The sequence below is a fragment of the Salvelinus sp. IW2-2015 genome, linkage group LG16 (genome assembly GCF_002910315.2).
Source record: "Salvelinus sp. IW2-2015 linkage group LG16, ASM291031v2, whole genome shotgun sequence".
In the NCBI taxonomy this organism is placed as follows: Eukaryota; Metazoa; Chordata; class Actinopteri; order Salmoniformes; family Salmonidae; genus Salvelinus; species Salvelinus sp. IW2-2015.
This window is the reverse complement of record NC_036856.1, coordinates 12,650,783-12,676,014: the sequence shown is the minus strand read 5'-3', so window position 1 is coordinate 12,676,014 and position 25,232 is coordinate 12,650,783. Positions and strand designations below refer to the sequence as shown.

Here is a 25,232-nt window from a genome sequence, read left to right as displayed (position 1 = left end):
TAGCATGAGCTTAAAAGTATGGCAACTTGGTATGAACTTTGAACTCTTATTCACTCCAGAAGTGATACCTCCTAGCCATTGAGTTAGCAGCAGTCGCTAAACGTGGGCTAGGAGAGGACGGACAGAGTATCCATTCTACCACGCTCCAGTTCACCCCTAGACATTCTTCAGAGGACCAGAGATCCATAAAGGACAAACCGGCCTTCCATCAACGACCAATCTACCGAAGCGCAGCTCAGAGTAAATATTTATTGTATTCTCCTTTTTCAAATGGGCAGTTATTTAGAATGCCTAAGATTCTGTATTTACGATAGCATAGCTTCTCCCTTTGTTACTCAGTCTTCCCGCTCTTTCACTCAAACCCAACCCCCTCTCTTTGTGTAACCAGCCGTCGTATCTGTTCCGTCCACCAGGGACATTTTCTTTATGACATAATAGGTCCATCAATGTATGATTCATTCTGGGTATATGATTCATTCTGGGTATATGTAATTCTGTGTGATTAGTTAGGTATTTAGTAAATAAACAATTAAACCCAATTTTGTATTGCTGATTCAACTTGTTAGCCAGGGTTCGTGAAGATAACCAAGAATTTACCACTTTCAGATGAGACTTAACAAGGTGACGATTAAATATTGACTGCTATTGATGTAAAAGATTACTAGGTCTTTAAGAGTTCATTCGGAAGATAACAGCTCTATAAACATTATTTCGTGGTGCCCCGACTTTCTAGTTAATTATCTACCTGATTAGCTTAATCAGGTAATATTAATTACAGATAAATTATTTCATAGAATAGCATGTCATATCACTTAATCCGGCATAGACAAAGACACGACACATGTCTAGTGAGTATGCAGGCTATGGAGGAATTGGGACATTTTCAGCTTCCAGGTATTGTATACAGATCCTTGCAACATGAGGAAGTGCATTATCATGCTGAAACATGAGGTGATGGAGGTGGATGAATGGCATGACAATGGGCCTCATGATCTTGTCACGGTATCTCTGTACATTCAAATTGCCATCAATAAAATGCAATTGTGTTCAATGTCCGTAGCTTATGCTTGCCCATACCATAACCCCACCGCCACCATGGGGCAAACTGTTCACAACATTAACATCAGCAAACCGCTCACCCACACAACGCCATAAGCCTGGTCCGCGGTTGTGAGGCCAGTTGGACGTACTGCGTACGTACTGGTTTCTTATGGTAGAGAAATGAACATTCAGTTCTCTGGCAACTGTCACGTTCCTGACCTGTTTTCTGTTAGTTTGTGTATGTGTTAGCTGGTCAGGACGTGAGTTTGGGTGGGCAGTCTATGTTTTCTGTTTCTATGTTGGTTAATGGGTACCTAATATGGTTCTCAATTAGAGGCAGATGGTTTTCATCTCCTCTGATTGAGAATCATATTAAGGTAGGTGGTGTCACATTGTTTGTTTGTGGGTGGTTGTCTCCTGTGTCAGTATGTTACGCCACACGGGACTGTTCCGGTTTTTGTTAGTTCGTTCGTTTTATGTAGTCTGTTTTCCTGGTTCATGCGTTCTTCACGTTGTATGTAAGTTTGTGTCCAGGTCTGTCTACATTCGTTTATTTGTTTTTGTAATTATTCAAGTGTTTGTCGTGTTTTTCCGTTTTGTCTATTAAATCAATATGTATTCACAACCCGCTGCATTTTGGTCAAATCACTACTCCTCCTCTTCGTATGAAGGGGAGGAGGAACACCGTTACAGCAACAGCTCTGGTGGGCATTCCTACAGTCAGCATGTCAATTGCATGCTCCCTCAAAACTTGAAACATCTGTGGCATTGTGTTGTGACAGAACTGTACATTTTAGAGTGACCTTTTATTGTCCCCAGCACAAGGTGCACCTGTGTAATGATCATGCTGTTTAATCAGCTTCTTGATATTCCACACCTGTCAGATGGATGGATTATCTTGGCAAATGAGAAATGTTCACGAACAGGGATGTTAACATTTCTGGGATATATTATCTCAGCTCATGAAACATGGGACCAACACTTTACATGTTGTGTTTATATTTTTGTACAGTGTACATAGGGCAGCAGTGCCTAAGTTGCAGGGTAGAGTACCCGGTGGTAGCCAGTTATTGACAGTGACTGAGAGGCAGAGTAGTGTACTGGGCAGACTACTAGGCGAAGGCGATCTAGTGGTGACTGTTTAACAGATGGTAGCTGGATGAACAGGCAGTGACTCGGGTGGCTGAACTCCTTGATAATGTTCTTGGCCTTCCTGTAGATGTCCTGGAGGGCAGGTAGTGTGCCCCCGATGCGTTGGGCTGACCGTGCCAGCTCTGAGGTAGCAGACGGTGCAATTGCCGTAGCAGGCGGTGATACAGCTGTTGCACCTTCACCACGCTGTCGGTGTGAAGGGACCATTTCAGGACCTCAGTGATGTGCACACCGAGGATCTTGAAGCTTTTGATCCTCTCCACTGCAGCTCCTTCGATGTAGACGGGGGCGTGCTCTCTCTGCCGTCTCCTGTAGTCTACGATCAGCTACTTCGTTTTGTTGACGTTGAGGGACAGGTTACTTTCCTGGCACAGCTTCACCAAGACACTCACCTCCTCTCTGTAGGCCGTCTCGTTGCTGTTGGTAACCAGGCCTACCACTGTTGTGTCGTTAGCAAACTTGATGATTGAGTTGGAGATGTTCATGGGTGAAGAGAGAGTAAAGGAGGGGGCTGAGCATGCATCCCTATGTGTTGAGAATCAGTATGGCGGAGGTGTTGTTGTCTACCTTCACCACCTTGGGTCGGCTGGTCAGGAAGTCCAGGATCCAGTTGCACAGAGAGGGGTTCAGACTCAGGTCCCTGAGCTTAGATGAGCTTGAAGGGCACTATGATATTGAAGGCTGAGCTGTAGTCGATGAACAGCATTCCTATATAGGTATTCCTCTTGTCCAGGTGGGATATGGCAGTGTGGAGTGCGATTGAGATTCTGTCATCTGTGGATCTGTTGGGAAGGTATGCGAATTGGACTGGGTCTAGGGTTTCCGGCGTGATGGTGTTGATGTGAGCCATGACCAGCCTTTCAAAGCACTTCATGGCTACCGAAGTGAGTGCTACCAGGCGGTAATCATTTAGGCAATTTACCTTTACTTTCTTGGGCACAGGGACTATGGTGGTCTGTTTGAAACATGTAGGTATTACAGACTCAGTCAGGGAGAGGTTGAAAATGTCAGTGAAGACACTTGCCAGTTGGTCCGCGCATGCTTTTAGTACATGTCCTGGTAATCTGTCTGGCCCAGGGGCTTTGCGTGATCACACAGTCGTCCGGAACAGCTGGTGCGCTCATGCATGCTTCAGTGTTGCTTGCCTCGAAGCGAGCATAAAAGGCATTAAACTCGTCTGGTAGGCTCGCGTCATTGGGCAGCTCGCGGCTGGGTTTCCCGTTGTAGTCCGTAACATTTTTCAAGCCCTGCCACATCCGACGAGCATCAGAGCCGGTGTAGTAGGATTCAATCTTAGTCCTGTATTGACGCTTTGCCTGTTTGATGGTTCATCTGAGGGCAGAGCAGCATTTCTTATAAGTGTCCTGATTAGTGTCCCACTCCTTGAAAGCAGCAGCTATAGCCTTTAGCTCGGGGCAGATGTTGCCTGTAATTCATGGCTTCTGGTTGGGGTATGTACGTACGGTCACTGTGGGGATGACGTCGTCGATGCACTTATTGATGAAACCGGTGACTGAGATGCTATACTCCTCAATGCCATTGGATGAACCCCGGAAGATATATACAAAGCTTGTAAGCAGGAATCAGTAGGATAGAATTATGGTCAGATTTTCCAAATGGAAGGCGAGGGAGAGCTTTGTATGCATCTCTGTGTGTGGAGTAAAGGTGGTCTAGAGTTTTTTTTCCTCTGGTTGCACATGTGACATGCTGGTAGAAATGAGGTAAAACGGATTTAAGTTTGCCTGCATTAAAGTCCCCGGCCACTAGGAGCGCCACTTCTGGATGAGCATTTTCTTGTTTGCTTATAGCCTTATAGAGTTGGTTGAGTGCAGACTTAGTGCCAGCATCGGTTTGTGGTGGTAAATAGACAGCTACGAATAATATAGATGAGAACTCTCTTGGTTGATAGTGTGGTCTATAGCTTATCATGAGGTATTCTACCTCAGGCGAGCAATATCTTGACACTTCTTTAATATTAGACATTGCGCACCAGCAGTTATTGACAAATAGACTCACACCCCCGCCCCTCATCTTACCAGACGTAGCTGCTCTGTCCTGCCGATGCACGGAGAAGCCAGCCAGCTCTGTATTATCCGTGTCGTCGTTCAGCCACGTCTCGGTGAAACATAAGATATTACAGTTATTAATGTTCCGTTGGCCGGATAGTCTTCGTCATAGATTGTCCCAAAAAAATTTCAATGATTGCACGTTGGCCAATAATACGGAGGGAGGTGGTGCTTTCCCTACTTGTCGGCAAATTCTTACAAGGCACCCTGCCCTCCTCCCCCTTTTCCTCTGTCTTTTCTTCACGCTGATGACGGGGATTTGGGCCTTGTCATGACAAAGCAGTATATCCTTCGCATCAGACTCGTGAAAGAAAATATCTTCGTCCAGTTCGAGGTGAGTAATCGCTGTTCTGATGTCCAGAAGCTCTTTCGGTCATAAGAGAAGGTAGCAGCAACATTTTGTACAAAATGAGTTACAGACAATGTGAAAAAACAAACCAAATAGCACGGTTGGTTAGGAGCCCGTAAAACGGCAGTCCTCCCCTCCGGCGCCATTATATATCAATGAGAACTCTTACAGACTCTGAGAACCATAAAAAGCATGATCGCTGTTTTACCACATACCCGTCTCCTTCCCCCTCGCCCGGGCCCTCAAGATACACTCAGATGTTCTGAGGGCAAAGGATGCTGGGACACCAGCTGTGGATTTAATGATTTTGCCCCAAGGCCTCAGATCAGAAGTGAGAGAAATATAATTCTGTCTCTACATAGAGAGGAGAGCCATGACCTCAAAACGCCTCCGCAAAGTATGCGTGTGTGCGTGTGCGTGCGTGCGTGCGTAAGTGCGCATGCTTTCCTGTTAAACTTTGAGTTTGTTTATCTGTATCATAGGCACCTGTAGCAATTTTGCATAAATACAGTACTGTATGTGTCACTATAAATCTATACATATTCATTCTAGAATGATTGCGTGGGTGTAAATATCTAAATATAAAACAAATCCAACAAACTGCCTCCTCCCTGGATCCTCTCCCTGCCTGTGGAGCCTAGAACCTGTCCAGGTTTGACAGCAGAGTGTAAAGCACATCCTGCATGCGCATCACAATTAGCATCAAGCGCTCCACTGTTTCTCCACCCACTTATTGATGGACTGCTGAATCAATGCTTTTAATTACAACTCCTCTAAACAGCTCAGATGTCTCCGAAAAGTTAGATCTCTGTTGGTTCTCTGGTCGGATGGGTAAGTGATAGTGGCAGGCAATTTGTGCCATGTCCTGTGACTCCGGTGTTGTAACTGATCCTGTCTCCTTGTGTATCCTTGTTTCCTTGTGTCTCCTTGGTCGTATTCATTAGGACATGCAACGCTTTAAAACGTTTTGAAACAGAAAACGAAAATGAGCGTTGCTTATTACATAAGGCCAGGTGGCCGCTCCCTGTTTCAGTCTGTTGTCTTTAGTTTGGTGACTAATGAGCACGTCCCTTGTGTCTCCCTTTTACCTGACAGACATCGACGACTGCCAGTCCAACCCGTGTCAGAACGGAGGCACCTGCATCGATGAGATCAACTCCTTTGTGTGCCTGTGTCTGCCCAGCTACGGTGGAGCCACGTGTGAGAAAGGTAACGTTTTATCACGTAACATCTCTGTCGTTAACCCACATCCCCAGGGAAAGGAGGAAGTGATTGAAATGTATCAGTGCAGAAGCTTATGACAGAACACCTGCTCTCAGCTGGAGCCCCTCAAGGAGGAAGAATCCCTAGTGGGTATGAATGCAGCTACACCACTTCAAAATTATAAACGTTTTTTTGTGCTTCCATTACATGAAAGCAAGTCTAGGAAAGATAGCCAGCCACATAGCCCTCAAACAGAACTGTATGATAATCCCAATACTTTAGAAGGTGGTTTCTTTGAAGCACTGACAGAAAGACAGAGTGAGAAAGGAAAGAGATAAGTTGAGAAAAAATATAAATAAATCAGAAGGTAGGGAGAATAAGCTATACAGTTGGTCCGTAAATAGACCTGGACAGTGGACTAATGCATATTTACCACAGTAGAAGCCGGACCTCTGGTAACTGTATCCTAGCAGCCCAGCTCTCTCTTCCTGCAGAGCTCTTTCAGGGTAATGGGCCTTTACAGATCTAACAGCAGAGAGAGAGGGAAAGAAAGAAAGAAAGAGGAAAGTTAAAGTTGGGCAAGATGTGTGGAAAGAGGAAGGAAGGAGGATGGGGCTCAGCGAGAGAGAGAGATGTAAAAAAGGACAGTGGTGTGTGTGCGCGCATGTGTGCGTGTCTGTGTGTGTGTAGTCTAGTCAGTTACGTGTGTGTGGAGATGGACAGACAAGTGCCAGTGAGGCGTAGAGGGTTGAGGCTCAGTGAGTGTGTGTGTGATTGCTCTGCTAGAGCGAGACTGGCCTCTTCACCAGGACCTCCCCTCCAATCAGAGCCCTACGCCACGTGCCCCTCACCAGCCTGCCTGCCACACCACTCATACAGATGAGCTATTGAAGAGGCGATGGACCCTGGCATACACGCACACACTCTCGCTCTCTCTCTCTCTCTTTCTCTCTCTCACACACACACATATACACACTACTCCGACTCTGGGTGTTTACCCCATGGTGCAGCGAGGACCCTGCTGTGTAACTATCGTCATGGTTGACTTGGAGCAGCAGGCTTGAGAGGAGAGGAGAGGCTGTGGCTGCCATCCCTCTCTCGCCGCTTAATAAGACCACACATAAATGATTCAACCCTGAAGAGAGGAGATCGCAGCCCTCTCTTATTTGAATGTCATTTATAAGGAAAACCTTGAACCATAAGCATGGAACTAAGGGGACGAGAACTCTGACAGATACTTTACGATACTATAAAGAAGGCGCTAACGTTCTATAATGAAGTACTCAAGAATACTGAAAGGATCGTTTATAGTATTGCCTCTTTTGAGATGGTAATATCCCCTTTTAAATGTAAGGCAATCAATCTCTCTTTCACTGAAGTGCCTTAGCCTAACTACCCCTATCAAGTTCATGTTCAGCCATGTCATTCTTCCCTGTAATACGATCCAAGGCCTGCTGCCTGTCCTCATCCCTTCATCCCAGCTCCTCTGGTCCTTTGATGCTCCTGCTTCCCTCCCCCTCCCTCCTCCTCCCCCTCTTCCAGGCCCTCCAGACAGTTTCCATGGAGACCACCGCAGGGAGTCATATAGATTCCTCCAAACTCGTTGTCCAATGACCATGTCACATCGCCGTGCAGTGCACAGCCCATCACAGACAGGAGAGAGGGGAGAGAGACTGTTCGTTGTACCTGTACTATACTCCACTGTATATACACTACATGACCAAAGTATGTGGACACCTGCTCGTCAAACATCTCATTCCATTAATTCCATGGGCATTAATATGGAGTTGCTACCCCCTTTTCTGCTATAACAGCCTCCACTCTTCTGGGAAGGCTTTCTACTAGATGTTGGAACATTGCTGCAGGGACTTGCTTCCATTCAGCCACGATCATTAGTGAGGTCGAGCACTGATGTTGGGACAGGCCTGGCTCGCAGTCTGTGTTCCAATTCATCCCAAAGGTGTTCGATGGGGTTGAGGTCAGGGCTCTGTGCAAGCCAGTCAAGTTCTTCCACACTGATCTCGACAAACCAGTTCTGTGTGGACCTCACTTTGTGCACAGGGGCATTGTTACGCTGAAACAGGAAAGGGCCTTCCCTAAACTGTTGCCACAAAGTTGAAAGCACAGAATCATCTAGAACGTAGTTTTATGCAATAGTGTCAAGATTTCCCTTCACTGGAACTGAAAAACAGCACAGACCATTATTCCTCCTCCACCATACTTTACAGTTGGCACTATGCATTCATTCTCCTGGCATCTGCCAAACCCAGATTTGTTTGTTGCCCTGCCAGATGGTGAAGTGTGATTCATCACTCCAGAGAAAGTGTTTCCACTGCTCCAATAGCGGTGAGCTTTCGTCACTCCACCTGACGCTTGGCATTGCGCATGGTGATTTTAGGCTTATGTGCGGCTGCTCGGCCATGGAAACCCATTTCATGAAGCTCCCGATGAACAGTTCTTGTGCTGACATTGTTTCCAGAGGCAGTTTGGAACTCTGTAGTGCCTCAGCACTTGGCAGTCCCGTCAGTCCCGCCACTTTGTGGCTGAGCCGTTGTTGCTCCTAGACATTTCCACTTCACATAAACGGGACTTACAATTGACCAGGGAAGCTCTAGCAGGGCAGAAATTTGACAAATTTACTCATTGGAAAGGTGGCATCCTATGACATTGCCATGTTGAAGGTCACTGAGCTCTTTAGTAAGGCCATTCTACTACCAATGTTTGTCTGTGGAGATTGTATGGCTGTGTGCTTGATTATACACCTGTCAGCAACGGGTGTGGCTGAAATAGCCGAATCTACTAATTTTAAGGGGTGTCCAGATACTTTTGTATATACAGTGTAGCATATTGTATCACTATAACATGGTGCTAGCCTTCCAAACTGAGGCCCCATTATCAGTTCATACTGCAGATTCTCTATGTCTGTCTTTCTGTCTCAGTCCCCCCTCTCACTCTCTCTCGCTCTCAATCTTTTTTTTCTCCATCCTGAGGCGAAACCATTTCCACCCTTCTGTGTTTACTTCAAACCTCTCTCTCTCTCTCTCTCTCTCTCTCTCTCTCTCTCTCCCTCTCTCTCTCTCCCTTGCTCGCTCTTTCTCCACAACAGCATCCTGCCACAGAAAGTCCTGTTGTGCTGTCACAGCGAATCTGCTGTGTGACATGTTTGGCGTGTGTGTTAGCATTAGTCACGTCTTTATACATTAATAAAATCCCTGTGCCGATTCTCTGTCACAGAGTTTCATCTGTTCCCTATGTACGGCGGTATAGTCTCTGGTCGGAGAGCTCTTTGGTGTGCTATTGAGTGTTAACACACACACACACAACACACAGCAATACAAATACTAGCGCCCGCCGCGCACACACACACACACACACACACACACACACACACCACACACACACACACACACACACCACACACCACACACACACACACACACACACACACACACACACACACCACCACACTAACACACACACACACACCCACACACACACAAACACAGGCACGCACACACTCACTGTGATTCATGTTCTCTCTATGCCCGCCATCCCAACTCCAAAGCTTCTCCCACTCACTGCTTACTTCAGCAGAAACTACACATAGAAGAAATCCTTCACATACAGACAACACCACCAGCAACAGGCTTTCTTCACTGGTGTTCCCTGTGATGGGAAAACTCACAATCCACACAACTCCTACCAACTAAGTTATTGTAGTGCTGAAGTAATAGTTCTCAATAACATAGACAGAGTTAGAACAACAACCACATAAAGAGCATCCCAATCCCTAGGTGATAAATCGCAGCCTCCAGAACAAATAAGTAGATAAATTGAATAGAAAGCCTGTTAAAGCATTATGCTCCAGCTATTTAATCCCAGGGCTTGTCGTTGTGGACTGACGTACTGCTGCCTTTATCGAGAATGCGCACTCCTCACGTGCTGCTTTAACTCAGAGAGCCTACTGGAGAATGCTACTGCTTTGCTCCTCCTCCTTCTCCTTGCTTGCCTGCTTTTCCATCCGTTGCATAAATATATATTCAGCGTTAGGAGAGAGAGGAGAATTTTGTGAGGAGTGTTGTCTGATAAAGGTGTTAAATCCTCCTGTGTGTTGTGGAGCTGGTGGCAGTGATTAATGCCAGGCTAACGGTATTGTAGAGAGAAGGAGAGGAGGACGTAAACACCAACGCTAAAACTAAACACTCGCGTCTGTAGGAAGAAGCCTGGAAAATAAATATGTATTCCTACCTCTCTGTCTCTCTCTCTGTCTCTCTCTATTTCCCTCTCCCTGTCTCTCTACTTCCCTCTCCATTTCCTTCTCTATGTTTCTTCTTCCACTTCTTCTTCGTCGTCGTCTTCGTCTCTCTCGCTATCTCCCCCCTCTCTCACGCACTCTCTCTCTCATTCTCTTCTTTCTCTTTTTATTCAGTCCTTGCCAACCCTATAGCTATATTGTACATGCTGCACATACTACAGGTAACTACCAAAATAATGGAAACACTTGAGTAAATGAGGGATATAAAGTATATTGAAAGCTGGTGCTTAATTAAGCAATTAACATCCCATCATGCTTAGGGTCATGTATAAAAAAGCTGGGCAGGCCATTATTTTGGCTGCCATGTCTATGCCCCCATAGGATGACAATGTCCCCATCCACAGGGTACGAGTGGTCACTGAATGGTTTGATGAGCATGAAAAACCGTCTTACAGTAGTCACCAGATCTCAACCCAATTGAACACTTATGTAGGATTCTGGAGCAGCGCTTGAGACAGCATTTTCCACCACTATCAACAAAACTAACCCTCCAATTGAGTTACAGTCACTTGTAGAATATTTGCCAAGATGCATTGAAGCTGTTCTGGCTCGTGGTGCTCCAACACCCTATTGAGACACTTTATGTTGGTGTTTCTTTTATTTTGGCATTTACCTGTATATTTCCATGACCCATTTGTGTTGTACTGTATTCAACTCATAAAGCAGACTTGTGTGTAACTCCCTGTGTGCAGATGCTTTATGCATCACATATTTATAGCAGCAGTTTATGACACACTGTAATCAGACAGTAGGGCTTAGGTACTGTAAGCAGCTTTTAGGTAGCAGCTACTTTACAGTCTTTATTGCTTTGATGACTGCTTTGATGACTGCAACTAAAAAAGTGTTAACTGTAGCCATTTATTTCCCTTTATAGTTTACACCAGTCTCAACGTCAACAGTGAAGCGGTGACTCCGGGATGCTGGCCTTCAAGGCAGAGTTCCACTGTCCAGTGCCTGTGTTCTTTTGCCCATCTTAATCTTTTATTTTTATTGGGCAGTCTGAGATATGGCTTTTTTTTTGGCCTAGAAGGCCAGCATCCTGGAGTTGCCTCTTCACTGTTGACGTTGAGACTGGTGTTTTGCGGGTACTATTTAATGAAGCTGCCAGTTGAGGACTTGTGAGGCCTCTGTTTCTCAAACTAGACACTCTAATGTACTTGTCCTCTTGTTCAGTTGTGCACCAGGGCCTCCCACTCCTCTTTCTATTCTGGTTAGAGACAGTTTGCGCAGTTCTGTGAAGGGATTAGTACACAGCGTTGTACGAGATCTTCAGTTTCTTGGCAATTTCTCGCATGGAATAGCCTTCATTTCTCAGAACAAGAATAGACTGTTTCAGTTTCAGAAGAAAGTTCTTTGTGTCTTGCCATTTTGAGCCTGTAATCTAACCCACAAATGCTGATGCTCCAGATACTAAAATAGTCTAAAGAAGGCTAGTTTTATCTCTTCATTGATCAGCAAAACAGTTTTCAGCTGCGCTAACATAATTGCAAAATGGTTTTCTTATCAATTAGCCTTTTAAAATGATTAACTTGGATTAGCTAACACAAAATGTCATTGGAACACAGGAGTGATGGTTGCTGATAATGGGCCTCTGTACGCCTATGTGGATATTCCATAATAAAATCAGCCATTTCCAGCTACAATAGTCATTTACAAATTACCAATGTCTACGCTGTATTTCTGATCAATTTGACGTTATTTTAATTGACAAAAAATGTGCTTTTCTTTCAAAAACAAGGACATTTCTAAGTGACCCCAAACTTTTGAACGGTAGTGTGTGTATACAGTTGAAGTCGGAAGTTTACATCAAATCAAATCAAATCAAATCAAATCAAATCAAATTTTATTAGTCACATACACATGGTTAGCAGATGTTAATGCGAGTGTAGCGAAATGCTTCTGCTTCTAGTTCCGACAATGCAGTAATAACCAACAAGTAATCTAACCTAACAATTCCACAACTACTACCTTATACACACACACAAGTGTAAAGGGATAAAGAATATGTACATAAAGATATATGAATGAGTGGTGGTACAGAACGGCATGGCAAGATGCAGTAGATGGTATAGAGTACGGTATATACATATGAGATGAGTACTGTAGGGTATGTAAACATAAAGTGGCATAGTTTAAAGTGGCTAGTGGTACATGTATTACATAAGATGGCAGATGCAGTAGATGATATAGAGTACAGTATATACATATGAGATGGGTAATGTAGGGTATGAAACATTATTTTAAGTGGCATTGTTTAAAGTGGCTAGTGGTACATTTTTACATAATTTCCATCAATTCCCATTTTTTAAAGTGGCTGGAGTTGAGTCAGTATGTTGGCAGCGGCCGCTAAATGTTAGTGGTGGCTGTTTAACAGTCTGATGGCCTTGAGATAGAAGCTGTTTTTCAGTCTCTCGGTCCCTGCTTTTGCACCCTGTACTGACCTCGCCTTCTGGATGATAGCGGGTGAACAGGCAGTGGCTTGGGGTGAGTTGTTGTCCTTGATGATCTTTATGGCCTTCCTGTGACATCGGGTGGTGTAGGTGTCCTGMAGGGCAGGTAGTTTGCCCCCGGTGGTGCGTTCTGCAGACCTCACTACCCTCTGGAGAGCCTTACGGTTGTGGGCGGAGCAGTTGCCGTACCAGGCGGTGATACAGCCCGACAGGATGCTCTCGATTGTGCATCTGTAGAAGTTTGTGAGTGCTTTTGGTGACAAGCCAAATTTCTTCAGCCTCCTTCAGCCTCCTTCATACACTTAGGTTGGAGTCATTAAAACTCGTTTTTCAACCACTCCACAAATTTCATGTTAACCAACTATAGTTTTGGAAAGTCGGTTAGGACATCTACTTTGTGGAGGACACAAGTAATTTTTCCAACAATTGTTTACAGACAGATTATTTCACTTATAATTCACTGTATCACAATTCCAGTGGGTCAGAAGTTTACATACACTATGTTGACTGTGCCTTTATGTTGACTGTGCCTTTAAACAGCTTGGAAAAATCCAGAAAATTATGTCATGGCTTTAGAAGCTTCTGATAGGCGAATTGACATCATTTGAGTCAATTGGAGGTATACCTGTTGATGTATTTCAAGGCCTACCGTCAAACTCAGTGCCTCTGCTTGACATCATGGCAAAATCAAAAGAAATCAGCCATGATTCAGCCATGAAATTGTAGACCTCCACAAGTCTGGTTCATCCTTGGGAGCAATTTCCAAACGCCAGAGTGTACCACGTTCATCTGTACAAACAACAGTACGCAAGTATAAACACCATGGGACCACGCAGCTGTCATACCACTCAGGATGTCATACCGCTCAGGAAGGAGACGCGTACTGTCTCCTAGAGATGAACGTACTCAATCCCAGGACAATAGCAAAGGACCTTGTGAAGATGCTGGAGGAAACAGGTACAAAAGTATCTATATCCACAGTAAAACGAGTCCTTTATCGACATAACCTGAAAGGCCGCTCAGCAAGGAAGAAGCCACTACTCCAAAACCGCCATAAAAAGCCAGACTACGGTTTGCAATTGCACATGGGGACAAATATCGTACTTTTTGGAGAAATGTCCTCTGGTCTGATGAAACAAAAATAGAACTGTTTGGCCATTATGACCATCGTTATGTTTGGAGGAAAAGGGGGGACGCTTGCAAGCCGAAGAACACCATCCCAACCGTGAAGCACGGGGGTGGCAGCATCATGTTGTGGGGGTGCTTTGCTGCAGGAGGGACTGGTGCACTTCACAAAATAGATCATCGTGAGGAAGAAAAATGATGTGGATATATTGAAGCAACATCTTAAGACGTCAGTCAGGAAGTTAAAGCTTGGTCGCAAATGGGTCTTCCAAATGGACAATGACCCCAAGCATACTTCCAAAGTTGTGGCAAAAATGGCTTAAGGACAACATTGTCAAGGTATTGGAGTGGCCATCACAAAGCCCTGACCTCTATCCATTAGAAAATCTGTGGGCAGAACCGAAAAAGCATGTGCGAGCAAGGAGGCCTACAAACCTGACTCAGTTACTCCAGCTCTGTCAGGGGGAATGGGCCAAAATTCACCCAACTTATTGTGGGAAGCTTGTGGAAGGCTAACCAAAACATTTGACCCAAGTTAAATAATTTAAGGCAATGCTACCAAATACTAATTGAGTGTATGTAAACTTCTGACCCACTGGGAATGTGATGAAAGAAATAAAAGCTGAAATAAATCATTCTCTCTTCTATTATTCTGACATTTCACATTCTTAAAATAAAGTGGTGATCCTAACTGACCTAGAACAGGGAATTTTTATTCAGATTAAATGTCAGGAATTGTGAATAACTGAGTTTAAATGTATTTGGCTAAGGTGTACTGTATGTAAACCTCCGACTTCAACTGTATATATATATTTTTTGGGGGAGGGGTTCATTGTTGGACATAAAAGACTGTAAAAACACCAGGAAATCAGCTCCAAGTAAGTTGAATATACGATATCTGTTCCCAAGTATTCCCACGCATAATAGACATGTGATCGCATACAAATGTAACCAGGGTTTGGAATGATTATGTTTTAGTCAAACATTATATCTGTTTGTGGTCTTCTTGTGGTCAATTTGCGGTCTAAAAATTATTTGTAACATCCCCTCAAAAAAAAATCGGGCTGCAGCTGAATCCATACTGAACAAAAATATGAACGCAACATTTAAAGTGTTGGTCCGATGTTTCATGAACTGAAATAAAAGATCCCATACATTTTCCTTATGCACAAAAAGCTTATTTCGCTCAAATTTTGTGCACAAATTTGTTTACATCCCTTTTAGTGATAATTTCTACTTTGCCAAGGTAATCCATCCACCTGACAGGAGTGGCATATTAAGAAGCTGATTAAACAGCATGATCATTACACAGGTGCACCTTGTGCTGGGGGACAATAAAAGGTCTCTCTAAAATGTGCAGTTTTGTCACACAACACAATGCCACAGATGTCTCAAGTTTTGAGGAAGCATGCAATTGGCATGCTGACTGCAGGAATGACCACCAGAGCTGTTGAATTGAATGTTCATTTCTCTACGATAACGTGCTCAATGGGTGATTAGTTTAACACTTTTTTGGTTACTACAAGCCACCTTCAATGTTGTTTCAGAGTTTGGCAATACGTCCAACTGGCCTCACAACCACAGACCACGTATAACCACACCAGCCCAGGACTTCCCATGTCGCAAGGATCTGTACACAATTCCAGGAAGCCTGCATACCAGACATTTCTCCCATTGAGCACATTTGGGATGCTCTGGAATGACATGTACGACAGCATGTTACAGTTCCCATCAATTTCCAGCAACTTCACACAGCCAGTTTCTTCTTCTTATTGGTGTCCTTTACTAGTAGTTTCTTTGCATCAATTCAACCATGAAGGCCTGATTCACACAGTCTCCTCTCAACAGTTGATGTTGATATGTATCTGTTACTTGAACTCTGTGAAGCATTTATTTGGGTTGCAATTTCTGAGGCTGGTAACTCTAATGAACTTATCCTCTGCAGCAGAGCTGACTCTGGGTCTTTCTTTCCTGTGGCGGTCCTCATGAGAACCAGTTTCATCATAGCGCTTGATGGTTTTTGTGACTTCACTTGAAGTGACTGACCTTCATGTCTTAGAGTAATGATAGACTGTTGTTTGTCTTTGCTTATTTGAGCTGTTCTTGCCATAATATGGACTTGGTCTTTTACCAAATAGGGCTATCTTCTGTATACCACCGCTACCTTGTCACAACANAGGAGGCCTACAAACCTGACTCAGTTACTCCAGCTCTGTCAGGGGGAATGGGCCAAAATTCACCCAACTTATTGTGGGAAGCTTGTGGAAGGCTAACCAAAACATTTGACCCAAGTTAAATAATTTAAGGCAATGCTACCAAATACTAATTGAGTGTATGTAAACTTCTGACCCACTGGGAATGTGATGAAAGAAATAAAAGCTGAAATAAATCATTCTCTCTTCTATTATTCTGACATTTCACATTCTTAAAATAAAGTGGTGATCCTAACTGACCTAGAACAGGGAATTTTTATTCAGATTAAATGTCAGGAATTGTGAATAACTGAGTTTAAATGTATTTGGCTAAGGTGTACTGTATGTAAACCTCCGACTTCAACTGTATATATATATTTTTTGGGGGAGGGGTTCATTGTTGGACATAAAAGACTGTAAAAACACCAGGAAATCAGCTCCAAGTAAGTTGAATATACGATATCTGTTCCCAAGTATTCCCACGCATAATAGACATGTGATCGCATACAAATGTAACCAGGGTTTGGAATGATTATGTTTTAGTCAAACATTATATCTGTTTGTGGTCTTCTTGTGGTCAATTTGCGGTCTAAAAATTATTTGTAACATCCCCTCAAAAAAAAATCGGGCTGCAGCTGAATCCATACTGAACAAAAATATGAACGCAACATTTAAAGTGTTGGTCCGATGTTTCATGAACTGAAATAAAAGATCCCATACATTTTCCTTATGCACAAAAAGCTTATTTCGCTCAAATTTTGTGCACAAATTTGTTTACATCCCTTTTAGTGATAATTTCTACTTTGCCAAGGTAATCCATCCACCTGACAGGAGTGGCATATTAAGAAGCTGATTAAACAGCATGATCATTACACAGGTGCACCTTGTGCTGGGGGACAATAAAAGGTCTCTCTAAAATGTGCAGTTTTGTCACACAACACAATGCCACAGATGTCTCAAGTTTTGAGGAAGCATGCAATTGGCATGCTGACTGCAGGAATGACCACCAGAGCTGTTGAATTGAATGTTCATTTCTCTACGATAACGTGCTCAATGGGTGATTAGTTTAACACTTTTTTGGTTACTACAAGCCACCTTCAATGTTGTTTCAGAGTTTGGCAATACGTCCAACTGGCCTCACAACCACAGACCACGTATAACCACACCAGCCCAGGACTTCCCATGTCGCAAGGATCTGTACACAATTCCAGGAAGCCTGCATACCAGACATTTCTCCCATTGAGCACATTTGGGATGCTCTGGAATGACATGTACGACAGCATGTTACAGTTCCCATCAATTTCCAGCAACTTCACACAGCCAGTTTCTTCTTCTTATTGGTGTCCTTTACTAGTAGTTTCTTTGCATCAATTCAACCATGAAGGCCTGATTCACACAGTCTCCTCTCAACAGTTGATGTTGATATGTATCTGTTACTTGAACTCTGTGAAGCATTTATTTGGGTTGCAATTTCTGAGGCTGGTAACTCTAATGAACTTATCCTCTGCAGCAGAGCTGACTCTGGGTCTTTCTTTCCTGTGGCGGTCCTCATGAGAACCAGTTTCATCATAGCGCTTGATGGTTTTTGTGACTTCACTTGAAGTGACTGACCTTCATGTCTTAGAGTAATGATAGACTGTTGTTTGTCTTTGCTTATTTGAGCTGTTCTTGCCATAATATGGACTTGGTCTTTTACCAAATAGGGCTATCTTCTGTATACCACCGCTACCTTGTCACAACACAACTGATTGGCTCAAATGTATTAAGGAAAGAAATTCCACAAATTAACGTTTAACAATGCACACCTGTTAATTGAAATGCATTCCAGGTGACTACCTCATGAATCTGGTTGAAAGAATGCCAAGAGTGTCTAAAGCTGTCATCAAGGCAAAGTGTGGCTACTTTGAAGAATGTAAAATATAAAATATGTTTTGATTAGTTTAACACTTTTTTGGTTACTACATGATTCTACGTGTAATAACACATGATGTGTTATTTCATAGTTTTGATGTCTTCACTATTATTCTACAATGTAGAAGAAAAAAACATTTAATACAGAAAAACCCTTGAATGAGTAGGTCTTTTGACTGGTACTGTATATCTGAGATGTTTGAGTAAGAGACAGAAGAGAGATGCTGTTTTATGCAGTATCATGTTTTAAGACAGGCATCTCCAGGGTCAGCCTGGAGCCGTTGAGCCGCTGTGGGTCCTGTCTAAACCACGACTCGGCATAAACCGCAAGGAAAGCCAGCAAATTGATCTTCCTCTGGGTATTTATCGAGGCTATTAATGCTAATGAAGATTTGTGTTGTAATAAAACACGTCGAGAGGGACACGTACCGGGGCTCGGAGCAGAAGGCGGGCGGATCGAGTGGGCTTCAAGTCTTTGCCGTCTCTCTTAATCCTGCCAGCGCTCGTCGTCGGTCTGAGCATGATCCACCTCACTGGGGGCCTCGCATCTGCAGGAGCCGCACGGCGCCAGGAAAATTATCACTAAGTTTTCAGGCAACTTGGCAGGGACGAGTCAAACAGAATAATGAAACGCTGTCAAATGACTCTGACTACAGCTCTCAGCCCATATGCTATTGTCTCTGTTTGCCAAGTCTGTTCTGGGGGAAAATTAAAGCACATCTTGTCTTTGTGTGGCAGGATAGGAATCTGTGTTGAATGTCATTCAAGGTGCTTAATTAGGGACGTGTTCCAGGAGCAATCCCCTTCATCTCCTCTAGGACTGTGTGGCAGAGAGAGGGAGTCCTGGCATTGGAAAGCACTGCTTCCTTTTCTCTTTCCATCTCTCCCAGGCAATCCCAGCACGTCAACACCCACACACACAATCTCTCTCTCTCACACATTCATACATACATACATACATACATACATACATACATACATGCATACATACATACATACATACATTCATACATACATACATACTGTACATTCATACATACATACATGCATACATACATACATACATACATACATACTACAGTACATACATTATACATTACATGACATACTACAGTACATGCATTCATACATAATACATACATCATACATACATACATACATCGCATATCATACATATTACATACATACATACATACATACATACATACATACATACATACATACATACATGCATGCATGCATGCATACATGCATACATACATACATACATACATACATACATACATACATACATACATACATACATACATACATACATACATAACATACATACATACATACACACAAACACACAGGCATGTTATTTTCTTCTATCCTCGTGGACCTAATACATTTCCATTCTAAATCTATTATCCCCAACCCTGATCTTAACCCTTACTAACTTTAACCTTAACCCGTAACCCAAACCTGTAACTCCTAACCCTAAATCTAACCACTAACCCCTTACCCTAACTCTAATTGTAACCCTAAGCCTAAACTAAACCTAAACTTAAAATGCCTTTGTCTCCACAAGGAAGAATTTTCCTTGTTTTACTATTCTTGTGGGACCTACCTACCTACCTACCTACCTACCTACCTACCTACTACCTATACCTACTACCTACCTACCTACTATAACCGCTGCGCTGCCGCGCCGCCCGCCGCCCGCCGCCACACACACACACACACACACACACCACACACACACACACACACACACACACACACACACACACACACACAACACACACACACACACACACACACACACACCACAGCACGCACACACGCATACACACACACGCACACTCACACACACATTAACCTCCCTTGTATATACTGACAGCCTCCCAGGATTAGCCCCTATAGACAGAGCGCTAGCATGGAGCCATTAGACTAGGTGCTGTGGTGATCCAGTATGTGCCGAGTAAGAGGCAGAGCTGTTAGACAGAGTGTTGGGGTCCTGGCCTCCTCTTCTCTAATGGTCTCCCAGTGTACCGGGGCCTGTAAACAGTGGCTCTGAGCTTTCTAGTGCCGATGGGCGTCCTGGCAGGCCCACCAATAACAGAGCTCCACTCCTGTTGGCCTGAACACGCAGCAGCTCATTTCAGTTTAGGGAGCTAGTTACAGCTACATACAGTAGAACTACCAGGCCTATTTTTATATGTGTGTGGTGTGTTATCCCTCTATCCCGCTCATTCCCCTCTGCTCCCATCCACAGTCCAAATACTGTACATATACAGCAGGTCTGTAAAGGTCTGTCCATTGTGTGTGTGTGTGTGTGTGTTGTGTGTGTGTGTGTGTGTGTGTGTGTGTGTGTGTGTGTGTGTGTGTGTGTGTGTGTGTGTGTGTGTGTGTGTGTGTGTGTGTGTGTGTGTGTGTGTGTGGTGTGTGTGTCTCTTTCTCTGTCTCCAGCTCTCTGCCAGCGGCTTGGTGGTAAATGTCACGTCTCCAGGTAATTAGGTGGAATGAGGCAGGCAGGCATCAGAGAGCATTAGTAATGTCCAATCTTCACCCATTGATTGATGGTAATGCTCACCCGATTAGACTCCTCATCACAGAGCTGTAATAACATAATAACCCCCCATCCTATCCTCCATGTAGACATTCTCACTAAAGCAGAGGGTGTCTCTGTGAGAGTGTGGAAGGCTTCTCCGACTCTGGGTGGCCTCGTTTAAATGGCAAAGAGCTGTCAGTCATTAAAGCGAGTGTCACAGGGAGAGGGAGAGGGGAAGAGGGGAGAGAGAGAGGAAGGTGAAAGGCAGCCACACACAGCGTTTCATCATCAGAGGTCTCAAAAAGCCACGGCGCACACATATACAATGGTGAATGGATAAACGACCCAATCACTCAGCTGGAAGCGTTTGCCTTTTATTTCCCTAACTGATGCTCATTCCCTGCTCATCTGAATATTAATGGACGAAATGTGGCTCAGTCCAAACGAAAAGAAAAACTTGAAGTAACGCATTAATATCAGGCATTGAAACTTCTGTCGGCGGAGGAAATCCGTCGAGACAGTCTTAAAGATCTGTGAGCAGACCCGTATCTGTGTTGGCTTCCTTTCGGGTCAGGCTGTCTCCCTGTCTCTGTCTGTCTGTCTGTCTGTCTGTCTGTTCTGTCTGTCTGTCTGTCTGTCTGTCTGTCTTTCTTCTGCAAATTGGGTTGCTTTCTTTCTGCAATATTGATAGTCTGGGTGAATCGTCTAATGAGCAGTAGATATCACCAAAGGCACTGATGAGTAATGTTGACGTGTGTGTGGTGTGTGTGTGTGTGTGTTGTGTGTGTGTGTGTGTGTGTGTGTGTGTGTGTGTGTGTGTGTGTGTGTGTGTGTGTGTGTGTGTGTGTGTGTGTGTGTGTGTTGTGTGTGTGTGTGTGTGAATGTGCGTGCGTGCGTGTGGGTGGGTGGGTGGGTGGGTGGTGTTTGACTGTGCTCGTGCATATGTTTGTGTGAGTGTGTGAGCGCCGCAGGCTCTTTCCTCTCAGGCTGTTGGATTAAGCTGCTCTGTGCGCTTCCTTCACACCCTGGCCTCTTTCATGGCAGCTCCCAGGAGTCCTGGCTGGTAAAGGCCCAGCAGTGGGCAGCCCATGCCTTACACACTGTCTGGGCATGGTGCCAGATGCAGCCCACGGTGTGGTGTGTGTGTGTGTGTGTGTGTGTGTGTGTGTGTGTGTGTGTGGTGTGTGTGTGTGTGTGTGCGCGCCCTACATAGCCCCCCCAGTGTCTCCATTCTCCCTGTTTTTGTAGATAACAACCCAGTCTACGCCGACGCAGGCCATGTTGGACACGCTCCCGACCCCAATACATTATACCAACCACGGACTCTTTTTACTCGAGAGTGATTTGTTTTGATATGTTTTTTCTGAGTGACTCGTTCATTTTAGTCGTTCGTTTGACCTGCTAGTGCTGGCCGCAATGAGTCCCACAGCAGGATTAATACACGCTCCTCCGGCTCAGCAGCTCCAGAGACGTGCTCCGACCACCTACTCTCTGTCATATACGCACAGGAAAATAGATCATGAGCATAGAGAAACAAAATACATGTTTATAATGGATAAATGATCGCAGGGTGCAAGAATGACTGCAATTAATTGATTATTGAATATTATGGACACAGCTTTGTAGAACCGAAGCTCTGGCCAAATGCTACCCCGGCGCGGGCGTTAGTTTCTTCTCCGCAATGTGAAGTAGCGAACGATAGAGCAGCGGAATCATTTTTCGTCAAGCTACTTATCACCCTCTCACCAGTCAAACAATGCATTCTGTCAAGAGTCGTTCACAATCTAGACCGGTTGCGGCCACAACTCGTTTCAAATGTATCAAGAAACAGGCTTTGTTTTCAATGTCTATCTGGCTCAATAAAAGGACATTTGGAGAATAGTACACCTCCGTACATCATACTGTTCAATGCAATTGTGTGGAACAGCGGAGTATTATTTGATGATGAAAGCTACTTGGGCAGCAGAGACTGTGTGAGCTGACCTTAGCTGTGGAGGGAACCGAGATCTAGCCATTTTCTCTCTCCGTGACATCTGGATGATACTTCAAAATCCCTGAGGTTTACAGCAGGCTCAATGATTTTCCCATTATCTCTCACCTCTGCTCCGCCTAATTCATCCAATGAGTGAAAAAGGGCCTCGTGCACAGGCACTGCTGTTGGGAAATACGAAAGCATGATGAACGAATGTGTGTCCAATTGCCATAGAGTGTTGAAGTGAGCAGCCAAACTCCCCCCGCCCGCCCGCCCACCACATTCAGTCGCACACAAACACACACACACACACACACACACACACAAACACACACACACCGTAGCCCAGTGAGTGAGTATGTTATCTTGGAGCCTTTTGGGAGCAGAAGGGAGAGATTAGAGTCTGCAGCCCTGCAGATGTGTTCACTCGCCTAATCACACAGGCCTCCACAGTGTGTTTTGCGCGTGCCCGCACGCGTGTGGGTGTGTGCGTGAGTGCATGTGCCAATTTGTTTGGTGCCATGGCAATTCGCCATTCGTTCAACATGCGTTCCCACATTCTGCACATGTGATAGGGCATGAGGGTACTGCTGTAGTTACCCTGTCACTACACGTTAAGTATTGCTTCCTATTATAAGGGGGTGCAAAGCAATTTGCTACATGTTGTTCCCCTGACTAAGAACAAATACAGACTAGATTGCTTTGAGCGCCGGCTGTTGGAAGGTTGTGAATAGTAATAATGAGCGAGGGTAGTGCATTCTGCTGGGCTGAGTGTTTCAGAACCACGGACAGCTCTCCTCCGGAGAGATCCACTTCAAGCGTTCATCTGTTCTCCTCTGGGCATGCAGAGAGGTGTCTGATGACTATTATCACAGCATGGCGTTGTGGGGAACAGTCCCCTACAAGATAGTGCATCATATGGACAGCAACTCTGTGTAATATAAGTGGACTGGACAGTCTCTACAGCTAGCGCTCATAACCACTTACAAATAAACAAACACACACACACACACACACACACACACACACACACAGCACACACACACACACACACACACACACACACACACACACACACACACACACACACACACACACACACACACACACACACACACACACACACACACACACCCACACACACACACACATTCCTTGGCCCTTTCCTCCGACTGTCCTCTAATGCCGGCCTGGAAGTCCAATACGGCCTATTTGCACTGCCCAATTTACCCGTGTCGCTTTAGATGTGTTGGGGGGAAAGCTGAGGCCATCTCTTCTTCGATCCCCACTCTGTATGGGTAGGAGAGAAAGGGGGGCTTGGCTGGGTTGACAGAAAAGCCCTGAACCCCTTCCCCAAACGCAGATGCATACACACACATGCACGCGCACATACTTTCTCTGTTTTCCTCACACATCCTCCGTAGAGACCACAGTGAATGGGTGCGCTGAGCACTGCCATACAGTGAACCCCAAGGAAGATGGAGGGAGGGAGGGAGGGAGGGAGGGAGGGAGGCGCAGTGTTTCTGACAGGGATGAAGGGACAGGGAGAAAGGGATGGATAGAGGGAGAGAGAAAGAGAGTGAAAAAAAGGGACGAAGCGGGAGGCAGAGGGATGGAGGACGAGGCTCAATGCTGACAGGGATGAAGGGAAAGAAAGAGGGAAACGGACGGAGAGAAAGTAGGAACGAGGAGACAGGAGCAGTCCTGACAGGGACTGTGACAGGGTTGAATTAGTCCGGATGGCGTCCCCACTGGGAGACATTTCTGGGGATTGTTGTCATTTAAAATAGATTAAAGAGCCTTTCACAGGGCTAAGCTGCTTCCTCATACTGCTCGGCTCCATCCCAGCCCACTGTCTGACTGGGATTAGGCCTGGACGGACGTCACAGAGGGAGGGAGGAGGGAGGGAGGGAGGGAGGGAGGGAGGGAGGGAGGGAGGGGGGAGGGAGGGAGGGGGGAGGGAGGGAGGGGGAGGGAGGAGGGGAGGGAGGGTCGTACTGGAGGCGGGAAAGTAGAGCACTGGAAGAATGTGAGAGAGGAAAAAGTGTGTAAATGAATGAATTACATTTTATTTTCGTGTCAAATCGCAGTTGGCAGCAATCCTTATGGGTTAATTGACACGTAAACTTACAAAAATTACTATGGTAATTAAATGATCATTCTTCTTCGGGTGTTCTCTGCATGTCGCAATATACACATTATCACTGTGTGTTTGTGCTTCCATGCACATGTTTGCGTGAACCAGAGATATATGAGTATGCCATCTGTGTGTTTCTCTGTAGACCTAACCCCCTCCCTCTCTCTCTGTGTTCTCTGTGTCTCTCTCTCTGTGTGTCTCTCTGTGTGTCTCTCTCTGTGGTGTCTCTCTCTGTCTCTCTCTCTGTCTCTCTCTCTGTCTCTCTTCTCTGTCTCTCTGTCTCTCTCTCTCTCTCTCTCTCTCTCTCTCTCTCTCTCTCTCTCATCTCTCTCTCTCGTTCTCTCTCTCTCTCATCTCTCTCTCTCTTCCCCGTTCGGTTGGCGCGTCTCTGGTTTCTTCTCTCCTCTCTCCGTATTGTGCAGACATCAGAGGGCTGGTGGAACAGGCTTGCGGACCCCCCGCCAGGCGTGGGAGGTAGTTCATGGCCTGCCTACAGGTATAATTTAGGGTCAGCCCGGCAGACACACCTGAGGTGACGGCAGAGAAGGATCTGCAGGAGCCCAGTGGTTCCCGCATGTCGGACTACTTGGCCGTGCGCGCAGCATACACGCATCTTTCCAGGAGCCCAGCGTGACTGGTCACATCAACGGTGCGCGTGTCTATCCACAGTTCCCACGCCTCGCGACTTTACCAGATATAATATTTATGAAAGCTAGCTCCCTCTATGTTTTGCCTCGGCAACTTGATTCCTCAGAGCGGATGTGAGAAACCGAAAGCCAACCG

General features: G+C 45.1%; 1 protein-coding gene across 1 annotated transcript in view; it reads left to right on the top strand.

Annotated features, from left to right (window-relative positions):
• Positions 1 to 25,232, top strand: part of LOC111975930 (neurocan core protein-like) — a 223,365-nt gene that overhangs the window by 188,185 nt on the left and 9,948 nt on the right. The window contains exon 11 of the mRNA XM_070447717.1: positions 5,704 to 5,817. Within this exon, the coding sequence (XP_070303818.1) occupies positions 5,704 to 5,817 (114 nt within the window). The remainder of the gene's footprint in view (positions 1 to 5,703; positions 5,818 to 25,232) is intronic.